This window comes from Toxorhynchites rutilus, chromosome 3, assembly GCF_029784135.1.
Source record: "Toxorhynchites rutilus septentrionalis strain SRP chromosome 3, ASM2978413v1, whole genome shotgun sequence".
Classification (NCBI taxonomy): domain Eukaryota; kingdom Metazoa; phylum Arthropoda; class Insecta; order Diptera; family Culicidae; genus Toxorhynchites; species Toxorhynchites rutilus.
The window spans coordinates 226,905,817-226,931,260 of NC_073746.1; the positions used below are offsets into that span (position 1 = coordinate 226,905,817).

The window sequence follows — 25,444 nt, forward strand, 5'->3', positions numbered from 1 at the left end:
GGAAAGACAGCATAAAAGAATGAAATTGATGAATCGATGTTTCAGAATGCGTAGTGAATACACATAATCGAAATTTAAACCGGCTGAAAAGAAAGGAATCATTTTCATCTTTTAATTTCGAAATTGACAGGCACTGCTCCTGATTACAAAATTAAAAAAAAAGTTCCATTCATCATTCGCATCAAAATGACTTTTCAACAATTGGAAAATGTCGAGCATTATATAAATGAAAATCTCACGTTCTGGTTGTTTGATTGGCACAAGCAACCTGTGCTCTCTTAGTTGTGCTATCAAAAAAGCATGTAAGCAATGCTCACGAAAATCACGTCAAGAAGCGAGTTCAATGCAACCCACGAAAGAGCATGCGAAAACTTACAAGAGATTTGCAAAAAAACCGAAACAATATCGCGAACTTCACTGTAACGCATTGTTATGGGCGAGCTGAACTTGGCATCGTATAAAATACAGTAAAAAAAAGCTATTACAGACCTGCACAGGACTAAACTACTCGCTCGATGCAGAGGTCTTCTCGCTAGGGCTGTTCGTGACGAACATCTGAATACACTCTCTATCGACTAGAAACTCTACACGATTGAGCAGTCACCCAACGTCCAAAATGAGCGAATACTTGCCGCATCTAGAGATGCGGATAAAATCTGGAGAACGGGTGGTTTTCGCTGGAGTAACCACTGATTCGAGGACGGAAACAATATTATATTCGCGCTGGTTTTTCATAAATTTTGCTGAATAATAGCCAAGCATTGAGCCACGCATAATAGCCACGCATTGAGACACTATGGCTTATTTGAATATCACGTCGAAAGGATAAATTTGTTGCTCTTTGGACGTAGGACTACGTCTTTTATTCCTATGCTGAAGTGTAAGTTTGAAGTTTCGAAAACGAGAGCGTTTCATTGGAGAATCAAGATATTTAGTGTTAATACCTCCTTGCTGGCTGAACGAAAGGGTATAACAATCACTTCATTCTAACGACAAGTTGTCTAAGAGTTATCTGCTTGTTACTTATTGATCCAATAACTTGTTTCAATAGCTTAAAAATTGCTTGAAAACAGGCTATTGAAACCACTCAAATCTGTATATCAGTTAGTGCCTGCTCGGAAATTCATTTAGTTGTGACTGTGAAGTGGCTAGAGACTGTTCTCGCTCGTTAACCAAAGCACTATACTCTCCCTCTCCCAAGCCCCTTTTCATTTTATTTTATTATTCCGGTCTGAACGGAGATTCTAGCGAAAAACGAAGTACACTCAGGTTTTTTTACGCGGAGGATACATACCTCGTAAAAAAACCGCGTTAATTCGAAAATCTGCGTAACGAAAACCACGATAATTGGAAAATCCGCGTAAAAAAACCTGTGTGTACGAATGATAATATTGACTATGGATTCGGTAGCGGAGAATACGAAATTTTGATATGGGATATGGTTCATAATATCAATTACCGCAACCGCATTGTTTGATAAAAGCAACAGTGCCTATTTTGAATATTCACGAAAGCTTTGAGTAGATTGGTGCGGAAGTTCACATGGGTTCCGTACATCGTTGGTTTTCATATCATTAGGTGCCGAGAGTTTTCTACCGAATCGCACGTAAGAGTTGTTGATTTTATACGTGGACAAAGAGATATACTGTAGGTCTCGTTTATAGATTATATATCTACATTAAGATATATAATGTATGGTCTCGAAAACAATAATTAATTATGATACATGATATTTCCTGTTGCTTCTACAAAGCCACCCATCGATCTTTTTCACGATAGTCCTCATCCACTATTTTTGAAGCGTTGAAAAGATTCTCTGCACCTCAAGTTTAAGCAAGGACCCTGTATGCTTAAGCACACAATAGCATAAATTTTTCATTTGGTCGTCGACATGGATTGTCCACCAATTTACTTCATCTTAACATCCAATGGCAAGAAAATGGAATCATTTTCGTGGGCTTTCAACATTGTTAGTGTTACATATTCGGGACTAGTTATCTCTTCAAATATTTTGATTTTTGTCGGAATTAATCACCATTTTTGCCAGCCTCTTTGCAGCTACAACAGTGACTGATTGATATCGCTAGCTAAATAGAATACGCTGCACCACACCTCACCAGCATCGCGCAAACAATTTAACCTGAGAAAATTGGATTGTTTGTCCTAGTACTCCAATTAAACCTCGCGCGGCACGCTCTGGTGATTTTTCAATCTCTTATCTACGGCCAACTAGAGACCCATTATCCGCCTCTTTCACCTTCGGTATATATCAGCATTCACAATCCTGCGCAACGTGTCCTATTTGCCGGACCAGCTCCGTTGCCCTCGCCATTGTTGGCTACCGGTGCTATTTCCAGTATAAAATTTAATTTTGTTAATTTTTATTGATGTCTCGGGCATTAGATTTAATTATAAGACTCGGCAACCTTAATGGCAATCCTCTCGTTTCCAGTTGTGCATTTCCACTCGAGTGAGTTGACTGTATAGCCTCATTACAACGGAATTGACGATGTTATCCCTCTGCACTCCTTGTTAGAAGCAAGTCGTTACAGTTTCTCTAGCAGCGAAATAGATACGGCACCAACAGCATACCACATCCTCGCTTCCTTCACATGGTGCAGGTAGTGGGAGAAGTAGCTCACGCCCGGTAGGATAATTTGAATTATCCCTCCAGAGAAACAGCCACCGCTTGTATGCGAAGTGATGTTGGCTTTGTCAGTTTTCCTTAATCACGACAGCGGCTTCCAGCGGGTCTCGTTATCCTTGGAAGATGCCGCGGTGGTATCAGCGGCTGGTATGAATGATAAATGAGGGCAACAAATAAGATAACAAAGGGTTCATAACGATTCACGTACCATGCATATTACATGCGGCCACTACTTTTGTTAATCTCCCAAATAAATTTGCTACATTATGGAAACATGAATATGCAATCATATATGAAATTATTCAGAAGCAGGGTAAGGTTCAAATAGTACAGGAACTGCGCAAACAAGTTTGTTACTGTATGATAAATATACGAAACGCAACAAGTCATCTGTTTCGTGAATTTAGATAACACAGAATAATTTCCCATACTTCTGATGACGAATAAAGTCCGAAAGCAAAGTATCGACTACTGATTATATTATAATTACAACATAATAGTTATTTTTGGAAGTAATATTAGTTTGTTCCAAATGTTTCCGCGAAAGCCTCCTACATATAGCGTTGATGACGAGCAACAGATGCACCATCCATAATGGAATGCCCAATTCATAGCGCACAAAAATGGTGATTACTTTCTGAAAAATATATAAACAAAATTTTAACGTTACCATACTTTAGGTAAGTGATTCAACATTTTCACCGACATGGATCTTCTCTACCTTTCTGGTTGGGGAAGATGAAATAGATTAGCCGGAACAGCAAGTGGCAAAGCTGGTCGGATAATCAAAACTTTCGAATGCCACCTAAAGTATGTGGCGGGTGTTGTCGCAACAAACAACAGTGTTTTAACTTAATTTAGTCGACAGTAAGTTTGAACGGGGGAAAGCTTAATAGCTTTCTGTAGAGCCATTCGTTCCCACAAATATGTAGTAATGTTTATGGGAGGGTGCTTGTCAGCACGTGTTGTAGAATATTAAGTGTGGATTTTAGCAACATGGTGACGGCAGTGGGTGATTGAACGGAATTACCCAAAAATGTCAAATCACTTCATCCGGGGAAGGTCAGAACGGTTATGAGAAGGAATATACAATATAAGCATTAGACTGAACATGGAAATGTGAAAGAAATAGTCCTAATCATTACAAAATTTAATAAGCAATGGTTTATGGTCCATATGATACAATGTCCTTTGAATGGTTTAAATACTACTATTTAAAACATACTTGAGCAGAAATTAAAATTCATCTATCGATCGATGATCTTTGGAAATAAGGTCGTGCTAATCCTCAGTAATAATTCCACTCAAAGCGTTTGCAAAAACACATTGAAAACTATATGATACACTTTTTTGGGTAAATCAATATGTTGTTAAAAGACTGCTTACAACACACACCTTAACATGAACCTTTTCGGTTTTTTTATTGTTGAAATTGTAGAAAGAAGTCCATTACCAGGGAGCTCGGTGCGATGCAAACATTTTTTTTGGCGAGTCCCAATTTCTTAAGCTTTTCAAAGTAGGAACGAAATTTATTACCGTTTTTGTACGGGCGGAAAATATTATCATTTATGAAGATTGAAACTGAAAAAAAGTTCATATTTTGATAACAAATGTGTTCGTATAATTTTATTTTTTTTTAAATGAAATAAAATCTCCATGATGTGCGCATTTTATTTCTTATTTTTCTGCAATTATCTGTATTTTTTTAATGAAATCGATAATTTTATTGATAATTGTATTAAAATTTATGAGACTAAACATACCGACCTCTGATCTTTTTTTAGAATTAACCAATTCGTTATATTTTTGGTATTTTTCTGGTCTAAAATTTTAATTTTTAAATTGTGATGCAATCCGTTCATACTCTTTTCGAATGTGTATTCTTCAATTAATGCACTCAAGTTCCAGTTAGACGATTCTTCGTCACAGAAGAGAGGATTTTTTTTCGTTTTTTGTTGATGGTGTACATGAAATATGATATTTTACAGGGGTATTCATTGTCAAGAGAGAGAGAGAGAGAGAGAGAGAGAGAGAGAGAGAGCGGAGAGTAATACAAGCCTCATTACTACTGAAGTATACTATCTGTAATATCACAATAAATGACAAATATACGAGCAAAGCGATACTGCTTTTTTTCAACCTCAAAATAAAAAAAAACAAAATTTCCAAATATCAAAAAAAAGGAATTTTAGATGGTAGTTTTATTTGAAGATATGTCATGGTACATCATAGTAAGATGGACTTTTGATTGATTTTTTTGATTTTTTTTTTATTTCGATTTCCAAGCTATCAAGAATAGCGTAAAAAACATAGCTCACCATAGCTTTTATAGTCAACCATATAGGGATTTATAAAAATTACCCAATTTTTCTAATTTTTTTACCCTATACAATATTTTTCATAGCGCTGGTAATAAGGTTTGGAGTGCAGACGGTGAATAAATGGGAAGATATTTACGCACCGCGCAATACTCGAAAAATAAAGATCACACATATGAAAAAGCACATACGAACACATTTAAACATAAATAAGACCAGTACTGGGTCTCGAAATTCTCAAAAAAAAAATTGAAATATGAAAAAAATGTTTTAGTACCGCGCAACGCTTTTAAAATTCTGAAAAAACTCACACATATCTAGAAAAGCCGTAGCAACACGTTTCAAAGCGAATTAAATCAATACTAAATCTCTAAATCCCCAAAAAAAATTTAAAGTTTCAAGACTTTTTCAGTACTGAAGTACTATGTACTATGAAAACATGTTTCACCATAGTAAGATGCACTCTAAGTATTTTTTCATAAGTTGTTATCTCGAGGCTATTAAAAATGGCATGGAAAAAAAATTCAAAAGCACGTTCTTCAACATAGATCCTATCCAAAATTTCATATTTGGTACTCTATACAATAGTATCCATATAGCTGGTGATTTGGTTATTGGGCACTTTTGACTAACTTACCCAACCAGGCTTTCTGGTGTTTTTTTTATCTTCCCAATCCATATAATCGTACTCATATTGTAAAGTTACCATGTACTATTTTTATGTTTTGTGCTTTGGTTAATTATCTTTATCAAACATGAAACCTTGATTCAATTCCACTTTGTTGCCACTTTGCTTCAAATTTTCATACGGGTCGTGCAAGTAAACATTTTGATCCATTACACCAGTACACCATGAAAACCAAATTGAACCAAAACGAACCAAAGTTTGTTCAGAAACGGTTCGTAATGTGCTAAGGAAGAACAATTTAAACGACCGAATATCGAGGAAAAACAGTTTATCAGCAAGACAAATCAGTTACTCGGATTCAACTTTTCCAATATTTCAATATTTCTTAATAAAAGACTCATTGGCTTCAATATGATATGGTGATCATCAAAATCGGTTCAGTGGTTCGAAAGATATGAATTTTTGTAAAAAATCATTTTTTGGGAAAAATTGGAAAAAAATAATTATTCGGACCACCCCAAAATAAAAATGGGCATCCTAATATAAATAAAAAATACGGGTCTGATGTTTTGCGATAAAGAACAAAATTACACCTTTTGATGAAAATCTGAGAACCACTATATCGGTTTGGCGTGGAATGGCTGATTGAGAAGATGCTATTTTAGTGTATGAGTCCAAATTTAACATGATAGGCTTCGATGTTGATTATTTTGTATTGAGGAAGTCAAACGAAGAGCTAAACGTAAAAAATCTGAAAACAACAGTTAAACTTGGTGATGGTGGAATGATGATATGGGAATGCACGTTTGCTAAATATATTGGCAATTTGGTTTTTATCGATGGTGTAATAGATCAGAATGTATACTTGAACAACTCGAAGGAAAATTTGAATAAAAGTGCCAACAAAATGGGATTGAATGAAAGATTTAAGTTTCATCAAGACAAGGCCCATCAATAAAACGCAAAACACAAGGTACATAAAGTTCGCACATGGTTACGTGGTTTTTATTGATAGTGAACCCAACACTTATTGTATCACTGTATGGGATGACGTAACGTTCACCGAAGATGCTTCGGATTTTTTGGGGTTATTTTTCAAGTTGCGTTTTGTCATTGCTTGTATTTTCCTTAGTATAAATTTAATTTATGTTCTTGCGTTTTCAAAAACTAGAATTACTCACGAATTTAACGTTTACTTCAAGGGATGTTCTTCTCTGAAATTAAATCTGTAATGGTCAGATGAACTTACGGCACGAGCCACCACGTTATTTTTCGACTCGTAACATTGGGGGTGATTTGATGGTTTGGAGGGGATTCCCTCAAAATAAATTGGTACAATTTGATTTCCCACCAACATGAATGAACAGTCAGGAGTACATCGAGGTAGAGTAGAACCTCGAATATCCACGAGCAGATGATCCGCGGTGTGAATTGTCCGCGAATGCGAACTTCATAGTAACCCTATAGGCCTTCCCGAAGTTCATCAGGGACTGATAGACTGTTGCTTTTTTGTTTTTGTCATGGCTTTTTTGAAAAAAATTCGGAGTACCCTGCGAATGAATCGAATCACCGTGGGGAAACAAATACATATCCAGTAACGGTATTGTTGGTACAAACATCATTGAGCCTAGCTCAATTTCAATTCCTCTCGATAACCAATACAAAATAATGATGAAACATTACTCCGAATTAGCTCATTTACAACCCTCGGGTAGAAGAAGGTACGTCTCTATTTCCTGTTATCTCACATATTATTATCCTGTGTTTCGAAATTCAACCTGCATTAGATTGCCTCATTACCCAACAACACCCATCCCCACCAATATGTATATGGCGAAGGAATTTATCGCGTCAAGAAATAATGAGAAATACTTATACATAATATCAGCGCTAGAGCACACCCTGGGAGCTCCCAAACTTAGTCAACATTCACGACAGGCAGTGACAGCCTCACAGAGACGATCGACATAATTTACCGCCCCTCTCAGTGTACACGTGAGACGACCCGCTCTCCGCCCCATGACTGATAATATATTTCTTGCACAGTTTACTTGCACTTTTCGCCGTCGCTTATTTTTACGAGCCTCTGAAGAAGAGTTGTATCTACTACACGGGCACCGCCAAAAAGGCCAACAACCGTAGGCTACATCATTCATTGGCAGATAAAATATTCATAGGAACAACTAATCGCAAAGTCACGGAGAGCCATTGCTCTGAAACTTTGCGGTACGAGCTGCAAAGACGCATTTGCCCTCCGTGACGTATATACAAAGGCTGAGCTTGTCGTAACTTTTCCATCAAATGCCTTATACGAAGGCATCACAACGGTGGCAGCAGCTTTCGGTCTTGTTTCGTTGAAAATTGATGCAAGAGTCAACTGGATGGCAACTGTACAAAGACTTGGTGATGCTATAGCGTACAGTGCACCAATTCTCGTGGACAAGGAGAAGACCGCAGCATGTGGTTCAAGTAATACCAGCACACTTTGGCAAAATTGAATATGTAAGCCAATATAACTCCAATATTTTCATTCAGTATATATTAAAAATGATGGGAATGTCATAAGAAAGAAACAAATAAATAAATTCAAATGTACACATTGACATAATTATAATTTATACTCTTTCATCACACTTTCCAACACAGTGCACAGTGGTCTGTGACAGTATGCTTTGTTTATGCTTTCACATACTAGCACGAAACTTCAAGGCTTTGGTTGTATATTTGGCCTAAAGCCGAAATAATGACAACGAAACTAGTTTTCACTCCCGCACGCTGTGAATAAGTTTAAGCTGATTTCGGAACCGCTCGTCCCCGGGTTCCCCTTGTGGATACTTAATACGATTACAGCATCAACATTGTGCACCGTGAACCAGTTTTAAGTCTCTTCAGACCAAATAATCAGGGCCAGCCCTGTATCGCCGTTGGTGAGGTGAATTACGAGACACAAAGTGTAAAGCCATGTTTGGACACCAAACTTGACTGAAACTGACGTCACTATCGAAAATTGACCAGCGAGTCATAATAATAGTTCAATTAGGGGAATAATCTGTTTTTATATTATGACTCTCAAATTTGTGTGAAATTTGGACACGATGCATTATTTAAACAAAACGTGCTAGACAACAGCATTATAATTTGTTATTAACATACCAAAAAACTTACAAACTCACAATATTTAGTGTGAATGTGATGCACAGCATACTTACCAAAGGTGGTAAATACCACGATATTTATACCGACATGGCATGGTTTTTGACTTACCTTAAACGAAAAGGGAGAAAAACACAAATCAATCAGAACGTCCATAAAACTTGAAGATCCCGGTACAGCACATGACAAGCAAGATAATTTTTTTTCCAAAAATAAATCACTGACCCCACGGGGCTCCAAGCGTATATATTGGTCACGGGCTTTCCTAGCCCCAGAGAAATTAAGGAAAAATGTAATAAAACTCCCATCGTGCTTGGAAGGCGCCACCTCACCACTCCAAAAAAAAAAAACGTCGCGAAAATATCACGCTCCAGCCAGAGCAACTCAACCAGTAAACAATCATTCCTCGTACTCCGCGCCTTATCCGGTGCAGTAGCTGAGTTCTCCCACACGGGAAATGCCATTAACCGAAAGTTTTATAATTGCTTCCTCATTGAAAATTATGATGGATAGAGCAATAAAGAAGCACTCGAGCGTGCACATTTTCGTCGTTCGAAAAAAGCGGAAAAACGGGGAAAAGTGTTTGTCGGCGATGCCATTTGTTCCACCAAAAGTTATTAAAGCTAGAATTTCGCATTTGAAGTTTCGCGGCTGTCGTGAAAAGCAAAAATATAATTTCAGCTATTCAAAAATTGACGCGGTTCTGGTTTCTCAATATTAGTTTTCCGCATAACTGTTGGAAGTTTATCACAGAGTAAGTATCAAAATAAGTTATAGTTAGTTAAATAGTAGCATGGTCTTATCAAAATAATGAATCTAAAAAAATATATAAATAACGGTATGATGAACTCAATCTAATTAATTTATGAGATACACAAGCAATTATCGAAAATGATAATTGTCTCCACGTGTAACATGATATTTTGTTTCCAAAAATGTTTATTAATCAGACTCAATTACTTGTCACCTCGAGTTTACAGGTATAACATGATAGTCTAGGATTATAATGAGTATTGTAACCAGGGTTGCCAATAATATTTTGCTTAAAACTGAAAGATTGTTCTTACAAAAACTGGAAGAAAACTGAAAACTGTAAAACCGTTTTATTTTCAGAAGATAGGCTTTGATTTCTAAAATGATTCCTCTCCCACATTTCAGTGCTTGAGATTTTCCTCGAGAATTTTTCGAAGCCTTGTGTAGTATTTATATGTAGCTCATAAAATAGCGACATAAACCATTCATTAATCATATCATTCGAGCAGATCAAAATGATGTTTCCTGCCACTCGTACATTACTGTGAAGCAATATTTGTGGATCGTTTTTTTTCTAGAACCGCTAGTTAAAGATCACTGCATCGAACCTGACCTCTGTTGTTTTTCTTCTTACGCGAATTTTGACATTTCTGTAGTGTTTTTCTGTCCATCCTCATTGCAATTTTTTTCGCACTGACGAAGAATATTAAAGAATGTTAATGTTGGATGTTAAATGTTAAAGGCAAAAATTTTCTATTGAAAATAATCGAACTACATTTTTATTCATCAATTAATGCTAGGCCCCACTGACATTTCGGCGGGAACTAAAATTTCAGTATAATTGACTTTTCTAAACCTAATTATAATAAAAATAATAAACTCGCCAAATATTAGATTTTTATGATTTTGAACGCTAGAATTATATTACTTGAACGTTTTTCTTCCACTGAAAATACGAATTACACCAATTACAACATTTATTTAATTCAAGTTCATTCAAAAGATAGAAAATTTGGATGAATGCAAAATACACGAATGAATGCTGTCGTGCTTTGTTTTTCTCATTTTCCAAAGTTTTTCAATGTTCAATCTGTGCTGTATCAACGATTTGACGAAAAACGCTTCAAATCGTGGCAGCTAGGTATAACTATTGAATATTTTAGCCTGTTTCTATTCTTCGTGCCGTTGAGGTTATATTCAGAAAAAGGTCTTTCCGTAGTTTCCGCAAGGATAGCAAAGGTGAGGAAGGAATATTAATTATACATTGTTAATTCATTTTACATAAAATGGGTAAACCTGAAGCACACATATAAAACTGGATAATATTTGAATAAACTGGAAGATTTCAGGATTTAACGGTATGACTGGATCGAGAGAGAAAAACTGGAAGAATCCAGTTTCACCTGGAACATTGGCAACGCTGATTGTAACTATGTTACATTCGCTATAAATCAATGTAGGGGCATGGTAGTCTAGTCGCATACTGCCGTAATCTCGCAAAGTGACGCAAGCAGCAAAATTGACATTTTACTTTTTTTGTTATGGACCGATAAAGAATACCAAATGCTTTCAAACACCTGCAAAGTTTTACAGAAATTTGAAAAAATGACCCCGTAAAAACCTAAAAACAAAGTGGCACAAGCGCCATTTCCACTGTGATGTGGCGCAAGCACCATTTTCCCTATGGTTTGACGTAATTGGATTGCGATGCGAAGTGATTTTTTTTATCTGATCTGATAGCATAGGATGGGTTAGCAGGGACAGCAAATTCGGCATAACAACATCTTCCTAAAAAATGTTCAGCATAATGAAAATCACGTTTCCGAAAAGCTCGTCATGTCAAATATTTTAATCCAAAACAGTCCTTCCCCATGCAGTGCTACATTTATAATAGCAATTTTTTTTCAGAACTACAAATCATGTACTTTGCTCTGTTTATAAATTTCGTCAAATATTTGAATTCATCAAATCAAACTCATCTCAAAGGAAAAAATAATTTATAATTGCACATAAAAATTGTAACTAATTAGTTTAGACTCATTAATTCAATTGTTGATTACCAGAATTGATGTCTTTTGATGGCAATGATGTCTTCTATCCTCAGGTATCAAAGGACAAAGGTTCTTGACGCTGTTTATTTTCCCACCTGCTCAATTTCTCTTTCGGATGGATCGAAACTGAGTGTTAATTGAAAGGTAAATGTCGGATTTGGTGAAAGGCTGCATTTTTCTAAATTCTCCATCGAAATGCATCTTGTAACAAAATTCAAAACATCCTCGCATAAACTGTATCTGCTTTACATCGGATGATTTATCTAATGTTTTCAATGTTTTCAATTGCATTTTGGATTGGAAAAAATTGGTGCTGTCCATAATTGTTAAAATCGGATTCTCAACTATGTTAGCCTGTTCAACGCATGTTACAAAATCGAAAAATGTGTAGAACTTTTCTCCCTGATGCTTTCTCATGCTCCGCTCAATGGCGGCATTTTGGAGAAAATAATTGGAAACAGATTTTCACATGCTTTGAAGGATGAACGCCAATCGGTTGTGGAAACAGCGATTAAAATTTGCAGTTTCCACAACAAACTGGCGTTGGTAACATAGCCTCAATAAAATGGCTTTTTTCAAAAATCAAGCCGATGGCAATGTTTTTCCATCAAGTGAACACAATTTGTACAGATCATATTTTCGTAATGTATGCGTAAGCTGATTATACATGCAATTTTACAAAAAGTCTCGTAGTGAAAATTCTTCCCTCTGGCGCTTGCGTCACTTTGCAAGATTACGGCAGCATAGGAATGTTGAAAGAAGACAAAAAATATATTAACTTTGTAACAGAAATGTCGTATTTCTAATCGAAATTTGACGCTTTATTTAACAAACTTTAAATTATCCAACTTAAGTCAAATATGCGCCGTTTTAGAAGGCAACTTCATTATGCCCCCCTTATGAAACCCTCCATCCTTCTTTGCAAAAAACTCAGACAGCCAGTTTTCGCAAGCCTCTTTTGAGGCCAACTTAGTATCACCATGAGCGTTTTGCATGGACCGGAAGAGATGATAGTCACTTGGAGTCAGGTCCGGACTATACGGTGGGTGCAATAGGACATCCCATTCGAGCTCCCGTAGCTTCTGGCGGGTCATCAAAGTTGTGTGAGGCCGTGCGTTGTCCTGGTGGAAAACAACACCATTCCTATTGATCATTTCTGGCCGCTTCTGGTCAATCGCCTGCTTCAAACGATCAAGCTGCTCACAGTAGAGAACCGAGTTGAGGGTCTGGCCATGATTGAGCAGCTCATAGTGGATGATTCCCTTCCAATCCCACCAAACACACAGAAAAACCTTCCTCGCCTGGCTTCCTGTCAAACCGGGCTTGGCGATGGTTTGGGCCCGCTCACCACGCTTCGACCACGACTTTTTCCGCTTTAGGTTGTCGTATGTGATCCACTTTTCATCACCAGTCACCATCTTCTTCAAAAACGGGTCGAGTTCGTTCCGGTTCAGCAGTGCATCCCAGGCGTTGATTCGGTCTAAAAGATTTTTTTGCGTCAACTCGTGTGGCACCCATACATCCAGCTTTTTTTGGAATCCAATCTTCTGCAAATGGTTCCAAACGGTTTTATGGTCTATACCCAGTTCCTGGCTAATCGAGCGAGTGCTCACATGCCGGTCTACTTGGATGATTTCAACGATTTTATCGGTTTCCACGACGATTGGCCTACCAGTACGGGGTGTATCTTCGACAGCCACTACACCAGAACGAAATCGATCAAACCAACGCTGTGCTGTGCGAATCGTTGCAGTATCGAGTCCATAAACTACACGAATTTTTTCGGCCACCTTCGTTGCAGTTTTACCTCGCAGGTAGTAAAAACGTTAAATATGGCGAATTTCTTGCTTGGTGGACTCCATCTTTGACGCGCTATAACTTGAGACTGAAAAGGACAATCACAACACTGTCAAGACGACACTTGTAGTACAGATTGTAGTCTTTAAATAGCCGTATAGTATGACCCGATGCGATGAGTACAACACAAGATATGTTTAAGTGTTGCCACAATATACGACATTTCTTTTTCCCCAACCCAATATATTATGTAAAAGGAAAGAAAAAATATAAAAAACATATAGTACCTTCTGTCTCTGAACCATGTAAACTATAAAAAACAAATATAACCAACAATTACGAAAACAAAACCAAATGTTTTTACAAGTGTCATATTTTTGCTGGCACATTAAAGCCCATTTAATTTGAAATGTCGATCATCAGAATCGGTCCAGTAGTTCAAACGTTATGTTTTTTTAAAAAATCTTTTCTGTAAAAAAGGAGAAAATAGATTTTTAGAACCACTCTAAAATGGAAATGACTACCCTAACAAAAAAAAAAAATACGGGTCAAATATTTTGCGATAAGGAACAAAACTATAAATTTTCAGGAAAATCTGAGTACCACTATATCAGTTTGGCATGGAATGACTGATAACTCAGTTTAAAAATATTATCCTGAATAGTACTGCTCAGATACTACTACCGACGCGAAAGGCAACCCTACAACTGTAATCAGTCAGACAACTAGGGGCGGTAATAGATTTATAGTTTAACCAATAATGCTGTAAAGTTAAAAAACAAAACTACGCATTGTGCATTAGTTTTCAATAAGCATTTGTAGATTGAGTTTGTACGCTGTCGAGAACTTATCGTCCACTTTTTTTTGCAACCATAGATTCAATAAGAATATTGCTTCTCACCCAAGAATCCTCCAGATATTTGAATTTTTAGAAATCTTAAGTATTCGTAAAAACAAACCATAACAGTAACTCAAACTCGAAAAGTTCCCCTCCATGTTTGATGGTGTTTGTGGGCGAGTAGTATCGTTTGCTTGTGTGATACCATAATGGACATGATCTATCGGATACTTGTGAAGAAAAGTTTGTACTTTTCAGAACTCAGAGACGAATGAACTCTCAGAGTTTAAAGTCTCTTTAATTCAAAACCTAACCTAACCTTTTCAGAAGTGTTCCACGATTTATTGAAGAAAAAGTGCCCTTGCACAGTCATAATGAGAATGAACTGGATGCACTACACGCGATCTAGACTCTTGCCAAACACAAAAAATCTTTCAAGAAAATTGGCCGAGACTCAATCAGTAACTTCCGATCTTCTGAGGTCATTGGGATTCAAACTTTATGTCTGAACTGAAGCCGACAAACGTCGAAAAGCAACTGCTATAGACAATCATGAATTTATTTAAACCGAGCATTGACGACCACCCATGAGGCCATAATATTCCAGCTTAATAACGCTTTACTTCATGTTCCTATACCAGTGTATAACTATTATGGAAATTTGGGAATGGGAAATTTTACCTCTCCCGTCGTATAACTCAGATCGTGTCCATTCTGACTATCAATGGATATGGTCGATAAACTTCGGAACATGGCTTGACATGACATTCCGAATCCGAAGTATTGACAGTCGAAAAATCCATAAATTATCAGAAATATGGAAAACTATGAATAACATCTAGAACGGTATGTTCTAGCAATAATTCATCTAAATAGAGTATTTATATTTAGTGAAACAGACCAGTTTTACGTTATTACATCAATAAGCTGGTAATCTCAGGGTTCTCCAGTGTTATGCCCCTTGTGTTACCTGATTCTGGAAGGCAATGAAGAAAATGAAAGGAAATGCGAGTAAATAACTCTCCTCGAGTTAACACCGATCGTGGGAGGTATTCCCAAAAACGAATGACGTGCCTATAGATGCCTTTAACACGTTGAGCCCCGACCGACCTAGTGGACCGACAATGAACTTTTCGTCTGACCCTTCGGATTTAAAGTGAATTTTTTTAACAATAATTATCTAACTTCGTTGTGGTCGTTTTAAGTGTCGTCGATCTCCCAAACGAAAAGTCCACTGTCGGTTTGATGCGCCCACCACGAAAAAGACAATAAATTTAGTGTCAGTCCCGTAAGAATGAAACGAGAGAATGAATGTGAAACAAGAATTGAAACCGTATCTTTTTTTCTTTTAATAAAAATGCTAGATCTTGTAAAGGTTGTCCACAAACAAAATTTGATCTCCATTCAATAATTTATCCGCATATTGAGCACCGCAAGTAACTCTACCTAATCGCGTTTGGTGACGAACGTGTTAAATCTCTTAACATATTTTCTTCCTTTAACCTGCAAATAAAACATATTTAAATGAGATTTCAAGAGAAAAAAATAAATTGCAGTTCAAATGTCCACATTCAGGTGAAAATTATAAAGTTTCGGCTAAAGAAATCAACGATACTTCAGCGGAAATAGTTGAGAAAAAGTTACAAAATATATCAACAATTTAGTAAAGTACAGAAGAACCCCATCTATCCGCAGAATTGAGTGGCAAGATCACCGCGGATAACAGAGCGTCGAGAGCGTGGAATGAAACCCTGGTTCCGGCCGCCCGACAGTGCTGCGCGACCGACCTTTTCATCAGAAGCTGAAAAGGAAGAACAAGAGCAAAGTTGCCTCATCGTTCCACGCCTCAGTCCGGAAGGTCGGAGCAACCGGCCAAACTATGAAGAAGTATCTAACCAATGAGGACATTTTTATGCGGAAGTGTCAGTCGAGGCCGGCCGTTTCTGAGCAGCAGGCAATTACCTAGAAGGAGCGGCTGAAGGTGCTGGTAAAAACATCGTTCCCGGCGAAGCGCAAAGTCCAGGTCATAATGGATAACGATACTTACTTGACGCCGGGCGGCAACGACTGGCGATCCATTACGTCACCTACCAAGGAGGTAAACGATGACGTCAAATATATCTTCCACTTCAAGTTCCCGAAGAAAGTCGTTCTATGGCTGATGATCAGCAAGAAGAGAATGTCCAAGCAGCTGTTCTTTCGGGGCAGATATACAGTACGAAGTGCCTGGCGGAAGTTGATGTCGCAACAAAATATATGTAACTCGCGTAAGGTCTCTAATAAAGTTGATCGATTTCCTCCTGCGAATGAGACCTATTCCGCAAACAATTGATAGAACTCAACCGTGCTCTGCTCCAAAAACGAACTGAATATCGAGAAAGGCAGCATAAAGAGATTTATCCTGTTGACAATGCACCGTCACACCGAGTAAGGCCGGTCTGGGAAACAATTTGCCTACTCAATGAAAGAGATGTGCAGCTTCCAATGCAAAATGGTCCAGGAGATGCATTTAAGTGGAAATTAGCATTTAGAGCTTGACAGTTATTCTCAACCTCGTTTTTATGTTGTCAAAAATAGGGTGACCAAAAATTTCGAGGAAATAAAAAATCTAACTTTCTTATCTTTATAGATAGAGGTAAACATAGTTCGACAATGTTGTAGCTCCAATTATTTGAAACATCTTTGTAAAACAATTTTTTTCTCTATCTCTTGAAACAACCGATATAGTGCCTTTTTTCTAAGTTACGTTAGGATCACCATGAAACAAACTGTTTTTTGCTCTAACTTTTATATTTCAAATTTTACATGCAAATTGTCTTCGAAAGACTTTTAGAGCTTACTAATACAAACATTTTTCGATGCAGAACTTGTCAATATCTTAACTTTACTCAAAGTTATTGATATTTTTTCCCAAAAAAACATGCTCTTTTCATTTGTTTGGCATTCTTTCTGGGGCAAACATAAAAAATGTTTGTTGATGGAATTTGAAAGAGCAGATTTCACTCTATATAATATGTGATTTTCAAAACTATATTTTTTTTAGTGCTTGAGTAAATTAAAATTGAAATCATGAGTTTTTGGATGAAAACCCATCAATAACTTTGTCCAGGATTAAGATATTGACATGTTCTGCATCGCAAAATGTTGGTATTGATAAGCTCTAAAAGTCGTACGAAGACCATTTTGATGTAGAATTTGAAATATAATAATTAGAGTAAAAAACCAGTTTTTTCATAGTTACCCTAGTGCAGCTACGCGCTAGAAAAAACTTTGTGAGAGATATTTATTGTTTAGACAAAAACTGTCTTGGACAAAGTTGTTACATATGATAGAGCGCTCATTTATTTTAAACAACTTTGTAGAACAAAGCCTTTTTTCTATCTTTTGAAATAATCGATTTAACGCTTTTTTTTAAGTTGCATTAGGGTGACCATGAAAAACGTGTTTTTTTTTGCTTTAACTTTTATATTAGGCTGTCAAAAAAGTCCTGCGGTATTTCCGCGAGGTGTCGTTGTAAGCGCGTAGTTATAGTTGTATTCGTTGTATCGAGTCATACTATAGCTTGTTGGAAAGGTATTTTTGCGCGCTATAATATAGTCCTTGACAGTGTTTTGTTTGGTTAAGTCGTTCGTGAGTTATAGTGTTGCAAATATGGAGCAAAATAAAGAGAAAATCCGACATATTTTACAGTACTACTATGACAAAGGCAAAAATGCATCTCAAGCTGCCAATAAAATTTGTGCAGTTTATGGACCCGATACAGTCTCCATTTCCACCGCACAACGATGGTTTCAACGTTTTCGTTCCGGTGTAGAGGTCGTCGAAGATGCGCCACGCTCCGGAATGCCTGTCGTCGAAAATTGCGACAAAATCGCTGAATTAGCCGAGAAAGAGCGGCATAGTAGCAGCCGTAGCATCGGCCAAGAGCTGGGGATAAGTCATCAAACCGTTATTAACCATTTGAAGAAGCTTGGATTCACAAAGAAGCTCGATGTATGGGTGCCACACACGTTGACGCAAAAAAACATCTTTGACCGTATCGACGCATGTGAATCGCTGCTGAATCGCAACAAAATCGACCCGTTTCTGAAGCGGATGGTGACTGGCGATGAAAAGTGGGTCACTTACGACAACGTGAAGCGCAAACGGTCGTGGTCGAAGCCCGCTGAAACGGCTCAGACGGTGGCCAAGCCCTCATTAACGGCCAGGAAGGTTCTGCTGTGTGTTTGGTGGGATTGTCAAGTAATATTTACGTTTGCCCCAGAAAGAATGACAAACAAATGAAAAGAACATGTTTTTTGAGAAGAAATATCAATAACTTTGAGTAAAGTTGAGATATTGACAAGTTCTGCATCGAAAAATGTTTGTATTAGTAAGTAAAGTCTTTCGAAGACAGTTTGCATGTAAAATTTGAAACATAAAAGTTGGAGCAAAAAACAGTTTGTTTCATGGTGACCCTAACGTAACTTAGAAAAAAGGTGCTATATCGGTTATTTCAAGAGATAGAGAAAAACTTTGTTCTACAAAGATGTCTCAAATAGCTACAACATTGTCGAACTATGTTTATCTCTATCTATAAAGATAGAAAAGTTAGATTTTTTATTTCATCGAAAATTTTGGTCACCCTATTTTTGACAACATAAAAACGAGCGCTCTATCATGAGTAACAACTTTGTCTAAGACAGTTTTTGTCTAGATAATAACTGTCGAGCTCTAAATGCTAATTTCCACTTAAATGCATCTCCTGGACCATTGTGCAATGGCCATAACTTTGGATAAAATATTCCCAGCCATTCAAGGACAACAAACGTGTATTTTTATTTAAAAAAAATCTGGTTTGATATTCATACACCTGGTTCCTGCATGTCCATATTGCATTAAACACAGATCATCCTATAAACTAAATCACTACAAACGCAAACAAATCGATTGTTATCAATCAACTTTAGGCACTCGGATGATCAGCTATCCAGTTGTTTGGTATGGTTTCATGAGGTATGTTTCAATTAGTTTGACCGAGTTTGACTCGTCCTAAAATTGTGATTTTACAGAAACGGTGATTTTATGGCACGAGTACGATTAAGGAATACATCAATCCTTCAAGTTATAGAAAATTTGAAAAAATAACTCTGAGGCAAGCAATGCCATTAGGAGAAAATCCCCCTCCGTTTTATCTAAAAACTTATATAGCTCAGATGAATCGTATAGGTCTCCGAAAATAATGAAAATGAATTCTATGTTCTGTTGTTCAATGTTCAACAAGAGATTTGAATATCTCAGACGTGCTATTCATCTAAAGTCTCAATGTACCTTTATGGTACACAATAAATAATACAAGAGACGCTATATTGTTTCACTTCGTAATCAAAAATTCGAAAATTCCTGATGCGTCTCCTCCATTTCATTGAGCATAAGTTTAAAGAACATAGGAGCAATTATCCCTTCAAACATTGATCTCCACATTGCTTGTAACACGGGTAGTTAGTAGCGCCAACCATTCTCCACCCCCACACCACCAAGAGGTCCACCAAAGACAGTCATTATGAGATATTCCACCGATTGGAGAAACACTTTGTGTTGCACTTTCCGCTGCGGTTCACCAGGGTAAAATTTATGGCGCAACCGTGCCCTGACCTCTGGGGGCCGCCTGTTACAGCCAGTGTACTTTTCGGGATGCCACTTCAACCAAACGATCACGCTCGATGGGCGGAAGAGGTGCAACATGAACGGCGGGCCGGTCTTTAGAACGGACATTTTCGCAATATCCCTGATGAAAAGCGGAATTGTCTGCTCCTGCGGGAACTCTAGCTTCTTCTGTGTTCTTTGAAGGCAAAGTTTTCTTTTAATTAATTCTGCAATAAATAAGTTTTCACTTCGACCAAGATATTTACGCTGGCCACTAATAAATGTTGTAATTAATTGCAATGGGAAGCCCGAGGAGAATTAGTTCGCTGTGGGTTCCGTGCTTGCGGCGCGGATTTACACTTCAAGATAATTGAATCGGTCCAGCGAGACGATGTATTCAGATTGCACTTTACTGTGTAGAATATATTGAAAGATTTTGGTTCCTAAATGTCATTTAAAAAATTTCTACGAATCGTATCTGCAACTAATCTTATTAGATTACTTGCCTTCGGTTGTTGTAGACGTGTCACTTTCGTAAACTCTTTTCAGTTCCTCCCAAGATTAGGAAAAATCTAAAATTAATACCACAAAACAAACCAAAGTTCCCAAATCCAGGAAGCTCAATCCGGTTAGAAAGATCACAACCAAAAGTATCGTTTTTCCAACAGAATTATACACCAAATTAGATTGCGGACTGAAACCCGCTTTCCGAAGTGAATCCGGACGATGCTGAGGAGCAGAGACAAGAAAACATAACACCGTTGGGATTGCACGCGAGGAGCTTTATTTTATTTGCTCAGTCACATATAAAAACACACCAAAGCAGCGAAATAAAATTATACAAAAATGTGAACTGCGAGGCGAGGGCGAAACATTATCGAGGGGAGAAAAAAACTAAGTGTCTCTTCGAGTTTGAAGAAGATTCTCCTCCACCCCAACCGACACACTGTACAGAACGGTCCCATGATGTTGTACGGAACATGGTGGAAATCTTCGAGATTCTATTGTGGGAACGAGCCGAGATGGATAATCCTCCTAAAGGATATTACATACGTATCGTTTTTCTGAATAATGTGCTAGTCACACAGTCAGAACAGTTTTACTCACACAATCAAGCAAAATTACGCATGACTATAAAGTAATACATTTTAAAGGAAAGAAACACAAAAAAAAGTATCTAAAGCCATGGTAAAGCCATGTTATTAGGTATAAATATTTTAGATCCCAAAACGTACCATTAAATGCATTGACATTGAATAAGTTGTCACTATTTTTCAACAGATGATATTACGAAAACTTCGAATGTGTAGTTTAAGATGATCGCACTGTAAGTAAGTTAAAAGTTCAATATTTGTTTATTTGCTAAGGTGCCCTACCTCTCTTCTCAATAGATTTCTACTATATTTTCCTTTTAGTCGACGTGTTGAATTGTGTAAAAAAAGGTATTTGCGAAGAATTTTACTGCACTTTATATTTGAAAAGCCAGCATCATTCAAACAGAATAATTGCTGAGGCCTACGGAGACCGTTTTCTATCGGAAACAATATAATTATTCAGATGTCGATGGAATGAAGATTCCGTAAAAATATCTTTATATTTAATTCTAATTAAAATTCAATATCCCGAAATTTACGCCAAATAAAACGCTTGTTTCTTGTTTTTGTTTTCATTTGGAGAGAGTTGCTACTGAATCTATTCATTTACTACGAGAACCCTATGGTAAACATGTCCTGTCTAATATAATCCGATGAAACCCTCTGGAATGTATAATATTTAATGTTACCAGCAGCATTTTATCGACGAGTGACGTACTTGCGCTTAAGGTTCGTATAAAGGTGTGAAAAATGACTCGATGAATGATCGCGACAAAAGAGAAACTCGTGAGCCCCAACGAGTAATATGCTACATACAAGGAAACTTCGATGTAACGTACATTTCTCTTTCAAAATTGTACGTTACCGTTTTCACTCAAATTCCGAACAGTCTCAAATTCCGGACACTTCATTTTTAAATGTAAATTTACTGAATTTTAATATTATAAATAATTGAATAATGAAAACCCTGACATTTTTTTATGGTATAGGCTTCATTTCAACATTATTTACAGGTACCGATATTGCTTATAACTTATAATACTAAGCATTTGCGAAAAAGTAACTGTCAAAACCAGCGATAAAATGTTTACGTTAGCAAATTCGGAATTCGGATCAAGTTTCGAAGCACAAAATCCAAAATTTGAAAAGTGTGGTATTTTTCCAAAGAATAATAGCTAATTGGCTTTAATTTGATATGTCGATCATCTGAATCGATCAAGTTGCTCAAATGTTATGTTTTTTTTAATTGCATTTTTGCTGTTCGGAATTTGAGACAAATGTAATCAAACATATTTTTAGTTTTTCACCATGAATATGTGTTTGTAAATCAATTTTATGGTGGCCAAATAGAAGAAAAATCTCTATTGTGTCCAAAAACCACACAATTTTCGCGAAAAAGTACCATTTTGAGTAATGAGACACTTTTTAATGGCCAACAAAGCTTAAGTGTTCGGAATTTTAGACAAAACGGTATATCAAAGCATAATAAAGGAATCAGAATCATAGCTCATATTACTTTACTGTGATCCTGTTTGGGTAGAGTTAGTGAATAATGACGATAAAATACAATTAGAAGGTGAAGTCAACCTTTCTCATGATGTTTCCCTTCAAACTATTGATTGGGGATAAATAGATAAAATGACCGCATGCTTGCCAAAAAAAAACATTCATATAATTTTAGTTCAGAATTTAAATTAAATAAAACAAAAATTAAATTTAAAAAAATATTGTTTTTAGTGTATGTTTATGACTTTTTTATATATGTTTATGAAAGATTGAATTATTTCCTATATTTCATTCTCTGAATGAAATTGTGTAGTCTAAGAGATTTTAATATCATTGTTTTTTTTTAAAGTTAAGAGAAGCTTAAAATTTCAAAAGAATTCCAACTCAAAACTTTAAGAACCACAGAATTTTTGTCAGACAATGAAATGTAGGAAATTGTTGAAGCTTTCATTAAAAAATTGCAAATAAATTGCATTCAAAAAAATATTTTGGAAAATAAAATTCGTTTTTGTCAAATACATATTTTTTAATTCTTAATGAAAATTATATGAAAAGTCCAACCAACTACCAAAAAGTCTTCCACACATTGGAAGAGGGGCACTGTTACTTTTAGCAATTTTTTGAGTTTTTTTAGTTTTTTCAGTGTAATTTTAAAAAAATAGTTTTTTTTATGAAAATATAAACAATTTCCTACATTTTTTTTTGTATTTGTGTAAACTAAAATTGAAATCATTAGTTTTTGGGTGAAAAAGCATCAATAACTTTGAGTAGAGTTATTATATTGATAAGTTCCGCATTACAAAATGTTTGTCTTAGTAAGCTAAAAGTCTTCTGAAGACAGTTTGCATGTAAAATTTGCAATATAAAAGTTAGAGCAAAACAACGTTTTTTTATGGTGACCCTAACGCAACTTTGAAAAAAAAAAGCGCTATATCGGTTATTTCAAGAGATATAAAAAACTTTGTTCTACAAATCTGCTTGAATTAACCTAGGCTAAAACATTGTCGAACCATGTTTACCTCTATCTGTACAGATAAGAAAGTTAGATTTTTTATTTCATCGAAAATTTTGGTAACCATATTTTAGACAACATCAAAATGAGCGCTTTATCATATGTAACAACGTTATCGAAGACAGTTTTCGTCTAGCATCTAGAGCTCTCTAGATGCTTATTTCCACTTAAATACACTTCTTGGACCATTGTGCAGTGTTGGAAATTAGTGGAGCTAAAGTTTAATAATTTATCATACAATACTTCCGAGCAACTATTTCTAGGAGGGTTATAGAAAATACCAAGCAAAAACTTGTACTCATTAAAGAAAACGTCGATAAAAAGATACACTGCCAAATCGATATCATCCATTGCCCTCAATTCAGGTTGGGAAATTATATTACAGGTAATGTTGTTCCTGAAGTAAATAAGTTTATTTGCAACGTCTCGAATGTTAATGAACCTTAATCCTATTTTTAAATGCAGATTCCGCCTCCTCTATCGTTTCCTATCATTTCTTATAAGTTTATACCCTTCAATCTCGATTACATTTTCATTTATGCTATCAGTTAGCCACGTTTCCGTAAGGGACAATATATCGATTTTACTGTCGATTATGCAGAGTTTCAAGTCATTGAACTCATACATTTGGCATGCACATAAGCTTTGAATATTGATGTGACAAATATTAAGTATGTCAAAAAAAATTCATCGCGTACAAAAAAAAAAAAAAAAAAAATTCATCGCGTACCGAAAAAATTCCGAAAAAATTCGTCGCGTACACTTTTGAATGCAAACTGCAGTAGAATAGGCGGGGTGGCTCCTGCGGAGATCTGAAATCGGCACAACCGTGTGCAGTAAATTATCGGTATTTCTTCATTCGTGTATCCTAGCGTGAGGGCTGCTTTGGGCTGCTTTATTTATCATTTACTGAAGGTGGGAAACCGTGTTCGCTATTTGTTTGACTTCACTTGAACAATCCTTCTTGAACTGCTGGACATCCTCCCGCAGCGTTGTTATTACATTTCGCAGATCGCACTTGCAGGCCTCAATTTTATTATTGGTCTCATTGAACATTACCTGCATCTTCGAATACAAGTCATCCAGAGAATCAATATGATCATCCGACACATCTAGGTCCTCTCTCGAGCGTTCCATATCATTGCTGTCGCCAGCTTTAGCAGAAACTTGTTGTGTTTTTGCTTTGCCCATTGTCAATAAGTAGTAAACGTGAGTTACTTTTGTTTACTAACTGGTGAGCGTGATTAATTCCAGTGAGTGTTCGAGTAGCTATCAACCTTAGACAATGATAGATGAGAAATGGCGTAGTGACGAGCCAACACTGACAATTCTGCGCGCACTATTTTTCCGATGAAGCTGTTTTGACAACAGATTTTTAATGAATTGCAACTGCTACCACATCAACGATATTAGACCATCATTTTACACGATGTTTTGGGATTTCTTCGTGAAAATAACACGGGAAACAGTCTAATAAAACCACAACAAAGCTCACTCACGATATTCACTCATCTCACTCGCATGGCATGTAGGGACCAATGTATTTGAACCCACAACGTTTCACTGCAATCTGAGATGATGCTGCCAACTCCTAAGACGAGTTGGTATGAAATTCGTCCATTGAACGTGTACGTTATATCGAGATAAAATGTACGTTATATCGAATGACGTTGTATCGAGGGTACATTATAACGAGGGTACGTTATATCGAAGTTCCCCATATACATATACAAAATCTATTGAAATTGGGTATTGAATTCCACAATTCCACGGTAGACGGTACTTCGCTAATAATGAGCCAAAATCGGCGTAGAGCCTCAACAACGATAAGTTCAATCGCACTATCCAGTGGAATACCGGGTCGACGGTATTCATTTACACGATTTCTACATTTACACGATTTCTACAGAACACTACCACTGATGCATTCATGGTCAGTCTTCATTCGTCCAGTGGAATCCGTTGGAAAACAACCAGTTAACATATAAAAAGCGACTATTATCCAATATTATTCAATCTTAG

The 25,444-nt window shown here is 36.6% G+C and overlaps 1 protein-coding gene across 1 annotated transcript in view; it reads right to left on the bottom strand.

The window, feature by feature from the left end:
• The window catches only part of LOC129776080 (protein obstructor-E-like), a 44,618-nt gene extending 19,731 nt beyond the window's left edge, over positions 1-24,887 (bottom strand). The window contains exons 1-2 of the mRNA XM_055781480.1: positions 24,482-24,887; positions 8,803-8,857 (exon numbers count right to left, since the gene is read on the bottom strand). Of these exons, the coding sequence (XP_055637455.1) occupies positions 8,803-8,857; positions 24,482-24,613 (187 nt within the window). The 5' untranslated portion in view covers positions 24,614-24,887. The remainder of the gene's footprint in view (positions 1-8,802; positions 8,858-24,481) is intronic.
• Positions 24,888-25,444: the final 557 nt, after the last annotated feature.